General features: G+C 38.8%; 1 protein-coding gene across 1 annotated transcript in view; it reads right to left on the bottom strand.

The window, feature by feature from the left end:
- Positions 1–3642: 3642 nt before the first annotated feature.
- CMTM8 (CKLF like MARVEL transmembrane domain containing 8) overlaps positions 3643–12924 on the bottom strand; it is a 53407-nt gene continuing 44125 nt past the window's right edge. Inside the window, exons 2-4 of the mRNA XM_031058895.1 lie at positions 10849–11022; positions 6896–7012; positions 3643–4207 (exon numbers count right to left, since the gene is read on the bottom strand). Coding sequence (XP_030914755.1) covers positions 4124–4207; positions 6896–7012; positions 10849–11022 — 375 coding nt within the window. The 3' untranslated portion in view covers positions 3643–4123. The remainder of the gene's footprint in view (positions 4208–6895; positions 7013–10848; positions 11023–12924) is intronic.

Genomic DNA, 12924 nt, shown 5'->3' with positions numbered 1-12924 from the left:
CAGCCCGGAGCGGGAGCCGCGCAGGGAGGCTGCCCCCGCGCCGTGCAGCCCGCCCGGGATGCATGGAAACAGGCCGGAGGGAGCGGGACCCATGGAAACAGGCCGGAGGGAGCGGGACCCATGGAAACAGGCCGGAGGGAGCGGGACGGCTGCCGGGAGGGAGCTCCGCACCGAGCAGCTCGGAGGGGACAGTGACAAACCCCTGGGAGGGGAGCGACTCCGGTGCTTTGGTGTGGAGGCACAGCTGCAAAGAGCGCCTTCTCACACGGCACCCACTCTTGCCAACCCCCCTCCCAGTCCTCTGATTCTCGATCTCATAAAAGATAAAAACCATTTGCATTAATGGGCAGCAACATGTAAAACTGTAAGGGCTGTCCAGATGTCTCAGGCCCAGTGTTTGAATTAAATCATACAGCAATTGTAATGAAACGCAGCAAAGGAAGCTATGTATTTCTTCACGTTTAAAAATAACTTGTTCTGCTTTCTGACAAGTGAGGTAGCAGCAGGCCTCTGAGCTGGGTGTACGCCACTTTTGTACTCATTGCAGTAGTGATCCCATCTTCTGCTGCTTCGTTCTGCAGTTATGACACAGATTCTGTTCATACTTAGTATTTAATAAGTTCCTTCAGCAACTGAAATTGTCCTGAGAGGGAAGACATGTAAGCCCAGACGACCCCCAACACACAGCATAAGCCCCAGCATAAGCAATTGGGTTTGCCAATGTGGGCAATGGTCCTCACTGCATTAAGCAGTACATAGTTCTGGACTTCTGTTAAGCCATCTTGTGGTAGCAGTAAAAGGTATTACCTGTCCCACCACATTTTATCTCATGTCACTAGATATCAAAGCTACAACACTGGCTACTGCCACAAGAGTAAAATGCTAGCTCCTGAGAAAAAAAAAAAAAGAAAAATTTGTTCAATTTTTCAACAGCTGTTTGGGTTTTTTTTTCTCCTTAACCGTTCCCATTCGGAAGCATGCATGGCTACAGGTTTCTATAAGCCCTGTGGAGGACGGTTCCAGTAACTTCTTCACTTCCTATTTAGAAATACATAGTTTTACCTGCTGTTCAGCTTCTTTAGTTCTCTATTTCTTTTGAAAGTGTGTGTGTGACTGGGGCCCTGCTGATCTGAGTTCAGGGCAGTGAAACAGAAATAACTTTAAATTAATACCAGTAGAATAAAAAACATTTTCTACCCAGCAATACAGGCATCTTCTGTGAAGCACTGGGAAAAAGTCAACCTAAGTCTACTGCATTTGAGATTTTTATTAGTTCTCATGCTCTTCACTTTGTCTTGTTAGGGGCATTGTGTATGAGGATGAAAAAAGGTGCTGACAACTCCTTAATAAATGAAAATTAATGGCCATAAGTTGACATCAAGTACCGTTATGTATGTGACTTATATTTTTCAGAGACTTTGTCTGGAACAAGTTACTTATAAGTCAAACACCTTCATTTTGCAAGTTTATCAGCAGTTTGTTTATTCTTCTAAATATCTGTATTAAGCATTTCACTAATGACTTCCCTTACCAGTTGCTCTTTTAAGGCTTCTTTCAATCTTACAAGTTCTAACCTACAGCAGATACAAAACATGTTTTAATTGTTATATGATAAACCACAGCTAGCTTATCTTCTTTATCAATATTAGAATATACAAATGCATTAACTCATGGTTTCCAAATCAATATTTAAGATAATTATGGAAGATAATATTTCAGGTGCTTGTGCCTTTCTTCAGGCCTGAAATTGGAGGAGAAAATTCCAAAAGGAATGCTCATCTTGTGCTGACTCCTCCAATTTTAATTAGATATTCAGAGCATTTGAAAAACAAGACAGTTGGTACCTGGCCAACAGATGAGAGAGAGCATGGGAAGTAAGATAATTATGTTTGTGAAAGGACAGAGCAAAGCAGGTAAGTTATGGTTTGTGAAGAAAAACAAAAAAAAGCAAGGCCAAGTACAAAGCAAATTTTTGCCTAGTATGTATTTTTTTAAATTCAGAATTAAGGATTCAACTCACAGATTTGTCTTTAGAAGTCATTCTGCAGATCTTCCCTTGAGAATCAGCACTGAAGTCTCAGAGTATGTAGGTATTTTTCCAGAATCACTCCTTACCTGGTTTTGTCTTACATTAAAGGGCAACTCTGACATGTAACACACAGTTGCCATGACAGTTTTAGGTAAACTGGATGAAACAGAACCTCGTCTTAGCTCACTTTCCTCTTACTGCCTCTGTCCACAAATGAGGTCTGGGTTATGAGTTTAGACCAAACAAACCATTGCAGTTACTACAAAATCTTGAAATGTTTGTGCAAACATAGTCACATCCCTTGGAGTTGAAATAGATACATCAAATATCAATTAAGAAAGAATTTCTATTACTACAGAAGCTTTTTGACTGATGAGAAATTACTGATGAAATTTTAATTCTGGCTGTATTTCTCGTCACACTTTATCAGTTGGCACTTGGATAATTTCAATGCCTTTGATTCTTTTTATTCCCAGTGATGGAAAAGAGCATACAGGATTTTAATGACATGTTTTATCTGTGTAGATAAAATGCAGAGTTGGTAGCCATTCTTCCTTCTCACAACTGGATAAACTTAGAAAGCAGCAGACAGCCTGACCCATGTTGTGTAGGCCAAATGGAATTTGCAGGCAAGTATAGGTTTTTAAATAATATCTTGGCTTCCCTTACACTGAAATCTTATGACTGACAGATAATCAAGAAGAAAACCATGTGATTGAGAAGGGAATTAGCTGTCTGCTGATAAATTTTCTGCAAGGCACATATGTAAGTAACCACACACCATTTATTTACAAGAAGAAATAAAGGAGGATTTTTTAAGCAGTAAGGTTTCTCTGGTACCATATATTATCAACCAAATAAGCTTTTGAAGACTAGAAGGGAATCCAAATCTTCTTAATCCAAGAATAAAAGGTTCACCAGTAGTTTTAAATGAAGAAAGCTTGAAATAACATCATAAAATAATCACAACCTTTCACTCACCATGTGATTTCTGGGAAAAAGAATCCTTAGGTAATTTGTATTTGAAAGTAATTTTCAAAGGTATCTGTTTTGAAAGTCATATTCTGTCATACTTCTGCTTGATTCAAAGTTATTTAAATAGGAGTACCAACTTCATTTGTTAAACTAACAAGTTGCAGATGATGCCAGTAGACAGGAAAGGAGGGAGGAAGTTCCTTGCTTGTAGCACTGGTGTCTTGACAATTCTTCTGTGGATTTCATCTCTGTATCATTTAATAGGATTTAGAAGCCCAGATTTTAATAAGAGAGAGTAACGGCCTAATCTGAGGAGAAGAAAACCCAAACAACCACAGTCTGCTGAGAACCAAGAAGTGTTTGTTACCTTCAGCCAGAGATTTGTGATGCCCTCAGCAGGTTGAGCCCTGAGCACTAAGGGGGTGTTGTCTGGGCTCCTGCTTTGGAGCCTGTTGGATCTGAGAAACCTGTTAAGATAATGTGTTCTAGGCACAGCATTTCTTCAGCTTCAGACCTACACTAACCAAAAGCAACCTCATGATGTGAGAAGCTGTTAGACTATGCCCACTGACAGGATCATCAGAATTCTTGGTAGTATCTATTGTACTCTGAAAAAGAAATTTAAAAAAGCAAGCTTCTACTCTCAGTTTACAAAACATGTACAGCTGGATCATTTATTTATTTATTTTTTAAACTTTCAGGTGGTTTTTTTTTCTGCACAATGTCACTTTTTCATACACAATAATGACACAACATCAATCTTAGTTTTGGTAGCCTTCAGTATCAAAAGTATAACTGTAACATTTAAAAAGTTACATTTACATACCTGGCACATTGAGTAAGATTTTTTAAAGGTCTAGTAGTAACAACTATACAGTGTCTAGAAAAATACTATGTTAATTTTAAAAGAAGCAGTATGAAATATTATTATATAGTACAAAGTCAAGTTAAAAATGTCTCTAAAGATGGCATTATTATAAATAATCAATTGATCTTGGTTTATATTGTGTCAATTCTAGGAGAAATGTTCAAAAATACCTCACCCCTCTTCCAAGCTTTTATCAAAAGTGAATAATCCTCAAGGTACTTTACACCACAGAACTCACTTTAACAAAGTATTTACTGCAAAGTTCGTGATCGCCAGGATATAAAGCTAAAATACGTATTTCCAGCATAGCAGGACGTAACCACGAAGGCAAAGAACTGTTGAGAGAGAGAAAAAATTGATTAGAAAATAAATATATTTGAGAGCACTGTAATTTCTAAGGGAAAAAAATAGTTATGAGACTTGGGAAAAAGGAAAATAGCAAGCTGACAAAAATGGCACACTCTCACCTCGTGCCTGTGTGGCCAGGGCAGCCAACACTGTGTAAAAGTAAGCTTACACTATGCCTAGAAATATAGGCTTGGAGCACACAAAACATGACATATTTCAACTTTTAAAATAAATTCCTCATTATACAGCCTCAGTACAGATTTTACAGATTGGATTGCTGCCAATCCAAATACTTGCCACTTTTAGAGGCTGAGGAATTGTCTGTGGGACAAAGTGAGCTCAAGCTAGCACTCCTGCCCTGCTGCTGTGTTCCAGATATTGCCTACAGCCCACCTGTACCTCAGCATGGCTCACAGTGCATCTGTTTGCTTACAGAGAAAGCTTGGATTTAAATGCAGGCCCAGACATGTTCTCAAACAGCACTGCTGATTAGGTTACCAATTCCAGAGGTCCTCTACTGATGGATAAAGATATTCCTCAGTGACAGCAACCACGCTGTCATATTACTATGTTGTCAGAAATTGATAACATTATAAGCCCTCTATAGCAGGCTAGATTTATTTCACTTGTACTGATAAAGTCGAATTCAGCACTAGTGCTTAAGTTCCTGTTAATTACTGCATGTTGCTCAAAACTGACAACACTCAACATGGTCTTAACGAAAACACCAGAATGTTTTGTGCTAGTAACTGGATCAAGTAAAGCTGTCACTGCAAGTAAGATTAACACCACTTTTCAAAGAGCTGAGCAATGATAGGACAAGAAGGAACCAAACACAAGTTATAGGCAGGAAATTTCAATTAGATATTAGGGAAAAAAACCCAGCACACAGTGTGAGTAATCAAACACAGGCATTGTGGAATGGCCATATTTGGAAATACTCAAATTCAAGTGGACAAAGCCCTGGTAATCTGATATGAGTTAGCCCAGCTGTAGGAGTGGAAAGAGTTGGACCAGATGGCTTCCAAGAAGTCCCTTCCAGCCTAAAAATATTTTATGGTTCTACAGTTGTTCCTGGCTTATATGCCATCATTGGCATGGGTAGGCACTGCTGAGCACAGTAGGGACTGTAATGGTCGCATGCTGAGCATCCAGGCAGAAATCTAAGCCTTTCAACAGAGGGCTCTTGGTGAGCATTGTCTAATGCAAATTTAATCTCTAACTCCAAAAAACTGCAGATGGTGATGTAAAATCTTATTACAATAAAATACTGCAGCGTTCTTCTTTCTCCAATGATTTTGTTTCTTATTAAATAAAAGCTCCATCTAAAATTTTTCTAACAGAATGACTACTGGGGATAGATGATTTGCTAAATCCTCTATCCATGAAACCCTTAATGGATTTTGAAAGCAAGAATCCACATTTAATAGTTTATTTAGACTCTGTGTTAGATAAACATTATTAGGAAGTATTAGAAGAGAATCCAAACCTCCCATGAGACACTGAACAGTCATGCATTTTGCATAAAACCTGAATCAGCATGGAAGCTTATCTAGCAGCAAGCAAGTTCCTGTCAGCTGCAGTGGCTGAGTAACAGATCTGTAATTACAAACTGCCAAGAGGAGAAGACCCTGAACACCACTGAAATGACAGGGATTTAATGATCCAATTCCCAGGACAAAAACAGTGCAGGTGCTCATAGTTCCTGTGTTCATGGCCATACAAAAAAAGCTTCAGACAGGATTTGTGAATAGTCAGGAGGACAACTGCAGAAGCATGAACACTCAGTAATTTGGAATTCCTGTATACAATTGAATTTGACTCCTGTTGCCACAACATGAAATAAGTTCATTTACAACTCCCTTCACTTTGCTAGGGAATGTGTTCACCTAACTCAAAAAGTGACAAGGCTCTTTTCTGTTCCTTTTTTGTTTTGTTTTAAAGTTATTTTTTATCCACTTTGACTGTTTTGGATTTCTAAATCTAAGCACTAAGATAGTAATATCAGACTAATTAGTGATTTCATCACTTTACATGATTTTTCACACATTGCCCTTGCAACTCAAAGGAAAAATTATCAAAAGTTGAAGCTGTAACAGGAAGATCATTGTGGAAACAGCAATACCATTCCAGGGCTTTCCCCAGGGCTTTCCAGGGCAGGAAGATCATTGTGGAAACAGCAATACCATTCCAGGGCTTTCCCCAAGGTGTTGTGTGGACAATGTGGACAATAGCTCAGGCCACAGAAAGCTGAATACATCTTATGCACAAGTATGCAAAGTTAGCTGAGTTAGTTTAAACTGCCTTTGAAGTTGTCCAGGTGCATTGGGGTGACTCGATGCTCACACAATCTTTTTTGTCTGTTCTGATGTGCAGGCTCTGACCTCAGCCAGAGAGCTGGTAATAAATGGGGGCAAGGGAGGAGGAAATCAGTGTGATCTTAAAAACATTACTGCCTTTTCTGACGTGACTGTCATCTCCTGGTGGAATTTCTAGTCACCTCTAAAAACAATGAACTAAATTGCAGCTACTTATAGGTTTTGCATGTGAGCTCTATCACTCTGCAGCTTTTCAAAATGCAGAACACCTGTAACTTCAACCCATACTTTCAAAGAGTCTTCATTTGCTATACCTTTACTGGATGTAGAACTGATTTAAACAAAAAATGAACTCACCGAAGAAGCTGCCCAGCTGTTGTAATTGTGATTGTCCAGATCTTTGGTAACTGAAGATGCATCTACAATGGCAGCAATGAGATACAAAACAAAGGCACTTCCATTAAAACATAGACCCTGTTGAAAAGACAAACATACATCATTAATATGCACAGGCATTTGTTTTCCAACATTACAAAACTCTCTTCTGAAATACACTGAACACATGCAATGTACACCAGAAATGTCACTCTTAACTAACATTTTTAACTTTTTGCCTTCTTCCATATTTCTATCTGTAAGATTAAAATTTAACTGCTTTGAAGATCCATAAACATTGAACCATATTTTGGACAAACTGTTCTCTCCATCACACTAAATCCAGAAAAGTCTTAAAGTTGGTGTGCTGTGATTTTCCAGAAGTGAAAATAAGGACTCAGTTTGGTTACCACAATCTAAGGGTTAGGCAGTAAGAATATGACTCTACATGATAAAAAACAAAACAAAGAAACAAGACCAAACTGCACTATGATTACACTTCTAATCTACACAAAGATAGGAATCAATAAGTCACGGCATATGGACAGTATTTATAAAGCTTGCAAAACTTTGTTTTCCACACTACTGAAGGACATAAAGAGAGTGACTTTTTTTCTCAGTTGTATTCTTTCATCTCTCAGTATCTTTCCCTTCTGTCTGTTTTTAAGTGGAGAAAGAAACAGGTAAATCCAAGGAGGAGAAGAGTCTGACTGGACTACACGGGTCATCATGTAGTCATGGCAGATGCTGCATTTTCTCTTTCAAGAGGCAAAGTTAATGTCTCAGGGAACTTCTATTTATTACTAAGAAAGAAGCAAAGCAGATAACAATGACCTCACATAACTCTATAGAGAGCAAACAAAAAGTTTGTTTGGTTTTTGCATGTGAGAGAAAACAGGAAAGGAAGAGAGAACAGATGTCTAAGAAGATGAAAAATGTATGTATGAAACTTTGTCCTTTACTTTTTTACTACTTGGTCATGGAAGTTTCTTCTTAAAAAAAGAAAAGTTAATTCCTTTTAAACTCCACTCTGCTACTTGTCTAAGGCACACGGATTTGGTGCCATGTTTAAGTGGAATGCCTATGATATGCTTTGCATCTAGTTACAATTGCAGGAATGGGTAACTCAGTATAGACCTGGTCTCCTCATGTACATAATCAGCTCCCTTCAGCTTCTGACCCCACTTTTGCACTCCAGGCTGTCACACAAATATAACCCCTAACTCTGTTGCTCTAGTTGCCTAAATGTTGCCAAGCTGGTGCAACTCCAACTTATTAATTCCCACTGTGTGACCCACTGAATGTTAGGAATTTATGCCAATTACCCACAATTTAATTCACTTTTAACCAGCTTTGGCAAAATCTAAAAAAAGCTGGAGCTCAAGAAGAGAAGTTAAGAAGGAACAGTGGAAAATATCCACTTATCCTTCCACTGGGCAGTGCCTCAGCACTCAGATGGAGTCTAAGGACTGGCACTTGAGATTTGATTCACACACTTACAAATGAGTTGGGGGGTTCATCTCACCTATATCAGTTTGTCTAATAAGAGGTACTATGTCTATACACAGATCTCTCCCCTTGTTTTATCAGGGCAGTACAGCAATAAAATATCAAACTGTCAATTTTAGGATGAGATGCCAACAACTGGCAGGTTCTGGTGAACTTCTGTAAAGCACTGATTTAGAAACCCCAAATTTGATTACCTAGAGTATTTGTTGTTATTTTCAGATTTCCCATTCCAAAAAGACTCAATTACCCTGGAAAGCTACAAATCCCTGCAATATCTTGTCATGTAGAAAAAAGAGAAAAGCACATAATTTCTGCAAACTGCTGCTCTGGGAAATAACACTGTTGGGGAAGATGGAATGCAGTGCAAGCTGATTGGGCCTTTGCTGCCAATATATTACTCAAACCAAATGGTTCATGCTAAATTACCATCTGCTTCTTAAATTCAAATTCACCCGATTTTAAAAGCTTCCATTGATTGTTTTAGCAAAAAACTTTCACTACGAAGGATAGTCAGTTTTGAAGCATGTCTTTTAGGTTAATTTGCAGTAAAAGTAACTGCATCTTAAGCAATTTGGTAATGTGCTTAACCTGCAAAAAGTGAATTTACGACAGAGATGTCCAGATGTAATTTTGGATACTGCATACAATAGGAACAGTTTGAGCTGTCACCTAAGGAAGCACAGCAATAACTGGGAGATACTGAAATTCAGGATTCTTCAGAGAATAGGGTAAAGGTGGGTGTGAACTCACTCAAAAAGGTGTGCGTCATGCTCTTTCCAACAAAGACTTTAAAAGCATCTCTCTGAAAAGAGACTCAATGTTCCTCTTGGCCATACAGGACCAGCAGAGGACCAATTCAAGGGCTGTTCCCAAAAGCTCTTTTAATACCTCAGGGCAAAACAAGCTGGAACACAAGCATCTTTTATTTGTTTTGTATTTATTTTCTCTTTAAATGACCCTTTTATATAAAAGGAGACTACCTTTTGGACTTACATTTATTTGGAACTCAGAGCAAGAAATATACTCGAAATGAAATAGAAACAAATCAAAACAAATCAAATATTCCAGTTTCTCTGCCACATAGATCAGGGGCAACTCATTTATGTTCAGTTGCCTCATAATAGCATTCAACTGATGAAAGAAGGGTAATGACCAAAGCTTTATTCAGATGGATATAAAGACGCTTTCCCTTTGAATGTACTTTACTTACATGTAATGCAATGGGAAAAAAAAAACCCCACACCTTTAAACATACCCAGATACATTACTGCTGTAATTGAAATAATCCAACATTTCTATAGCAGTGTTACAGCCTTAATGGTAATTGCTGGTTATGAAACTCGAAAATAGAGAAGCTATCTGAACATAATCCTGGTTGTTCTTATTAGTAATTGCTATAGCTGGCTATTTATTGCAGCAGCAAATGGGAACACTAAAAGAGGAGAGTATTCTAGTATTCAATTTTAGTCACATGCACAATATAGCTGATAACAGGCTGTTAGCAACACAGAAGTCAAATACATTTCATCATAGAAATAACACAATTCTAGTCAATAATATTTAGCTGTTAAAAAAAAAAGAACAGTATCTCACTATATCCAACGAATGCACAGATAAAATTTATAGTGATTCTTAGATGGGTCACAAATAGCCAGTTGGCTGAAATGACAATGACTTTTAGGATCTACTATCCTGAAGACCAGGCTGTTATGCAAATGAGGCAAAAATATACTGTTGAGAGTTAGAGCTGGACAGGTTTGCTCAAACCATAAAAACTGGATCTGCATTTTAAGTGCCTGTGAAATTTTTCTGTAATTACAGTAGCTGTTTATCTGATTTGCTTTAACTCTTGAGCTCAAAGCAAAGGATTACATGGTACATCCTTCACATGGTACATATTTTACATATAAATAATTTTCAGCACCATTTTCACAGTAGACTACATATGGATTGTCAGAGTGTTGCTACCTCTGAACCATCCTTGCTTTAACTTCAGCAGAGGAAGACTCCTGTTTTAAGAGCCCAAGTCCTGCTTCTAATGCATGGTGTTGACTCCAGTAGGGATTTCTGCTGTTTAAGCCATATGGCCAAGTCTGTTACCTCAGAGGCAGCAACAGACTCATTCTTCATGGGACATAACCACTACAGAGAGAAAAAGAGGTCACTGTGCATGAGTATCAGTCACACACACATCAAAAATCAAGTCACTACATCAATGGCTGAACAAAATGGTGAAACATCATAGAAAAGGTGCTTTGAAAGTGTCTGGGTAGTATGAAAGTTAAATACTGCAGCCACACAGTAATCAGGGAAAAATCTGCAAAGAGTACAAGTAGAGCTGGTAAAATATACATGTAGAATGCACCAGTATTTTATTCTCTTCAAAACCCAGCAAGCCTGGAACAACAAAGAACAGGTATATTTACCACCATGGTCCATGGCACCTGCGGGATCCTGGTGTAGGTCATTGTCATGTAGATGATCAGAAAGAAGACGGTGAGAACCCAGTAAAACACAGCTACAAACATCACCCAGCCAAAGGCTGGATAGAGAAAGTATTCTGTTCCAGCAATCAGGGTCCACACCAGCAGCCCCAACACCTGCAAAAGTTACGGAGAAGAAAGAAAACTGTCACACAGTCCTAGACCTCACACACTCCTTCAATGTCAATGGGTGACACCACTGCCGTTCACATGAACGATTCGATGAGCTCAATGGGGATGCTGCACTGGCAAAATACTGATCTAACAAAAAAGAACATATAAAACTGGTATTACTGTGGCAGGGTGTCACAAAGGGAAAGGCATCTTATTTGCTGATTTAGCCCAACCTTTAACTACTTTGGAGCCATACTTGCAGTGGTTTTACAGCTAGGTCCCAAAAGGATTGATTATTGTAGCTTTCTTGCTGATGTGCATTAAGGCAAATGCTGCTGTTTTCCTGCCAGCAATGTCACTTCAGAAACAACAGCCGGTGAAAGACCACTGGGATCTTCAGGTTCCACCTGCCACAGTCACAGGTCACTTATTAGTTGGAGTAGAGCTCAGAATGGCCCACACCTGCTCTGTGGATTGGCAGGCACTACAGACACAGAACAACTCCTAGACCCTGCTGTAAAAGGCTGTAGTAAAATATCAACACCACTACAACATAAAACTGTAACTGGAGAGGAGCAAGTCACATTGGGAATGTCATTATATTCCACAGCTCTTAAAACATCTCCCAGGTGACTTGACCCTAAGTAGTAGACAAAGACTGACACTCAAGCAAAGTCCTCAAGCAAACCAGTCTTGGGGAAAATTCCTCCCTCCTGATGTGGCAGTCTGTTCAGATCTAAGACACGAAGAAATATGTGAACCAGAGGTTTTAACATACTCTCTCCAGTTTTTTCCAATGCTAGGTGATCTCCAATGCATTAAAAGGAATGAGGAGGAAGCAAAATGTAAGTCATATGCCACAGGAAAAAAAAAGTTGTGTGTTTTTCAAGTTGTCCAGCAATTAGAAAAATCTTAACCATAAAAAGAAAGTGACATTTTATACCTTAAAAACAAACAAACAAACAAAAAGCAAAGCTCACTCCACACACTTTATTAGACTCAGATGTGGGAACTAAAATTCCTGTATTTGCAACATGGCTTAACTCTTTCTGCTCCATCTGGACTATGGTGAAATTATCTAGCACTGAGAAATGGAAGGATTACAAAATTGAAGCAAATAGCAATGCATTTAACACATAAGAGCCACAGCTGGACAGCCTAAAGAACCTTGCATTCTATCTCCAGCAGCAGTTAGTACCAGACACCTGAGGAAATACATTAAAGAACAGACCATGCAGCAGTAATATTTCCTTGGACTACCGTCCTCAGCTCTCAGAACTGTGCAGTGAAGGGACTTCCTGAGCTGGTGGTGATATCTTTGTCATCAACAGAGCCTGATTGTTGGTTTTGCTACAGCTTCATTTGCACAAGAGCCAATCCTATTCCCATGCAAGCTGCTGGCCATGGTCACGTTTACTCCTCTATTGCAGAACTGAACATATATATAATGTTTAGAGATTTATCATTCATGTTTACAAGACAAAACTATACTGTTATAGAAAAGCTTCTTGTAATTGGTCGTCCTACCACCTTGTATCTGTTTGTCCTCAATTCATCCTCCAAATTGCCACACAAACTTAATTCAACCCTCTACCATGTATTGACAGTAGATTAGATGTATATTATTTGTACATTCATCTACATCTGCATCATGCATACATAAAAGCACTGCACAAATGTCTGTTTTATGGTTTGTTTTGAGTTTGCTTTTCTCTCTTAAGAGAGAAAGCATATAATGGTCTGTTTAAGAGCATTATTCCCCACCATTTTCACCAATACACCAATTTTGCTCCAACAGGAAGCTCTAGAACTGGAATAAAAAAATCCTGCTTTTCTCAGCATACCAGGGGAGGGCAGCATTGCCTAGTAAGAACACCTCAAACAGCGTTAAGTGGAGCCTTTAAA

Source organism: Geospiza fortis, unplaced genomic scaffold (genome assembly GCF_000277835.1).
Source record: "Geospiza fortis unplaced genomic scaffold, GeoFor_1.0 scaffold231, whole genome shotgun sequence".
NCBI lineage: Eukaryota > Metazoa > Chordata > Aves > Passeriformes > Thraupidae > Geospiza > Geospiza fortis.
The sequence above is the reverse complement of the archived record's forward strand: the minus strand, read 5'-3'. Positions and strand labels throughout refer to the sequence as shown.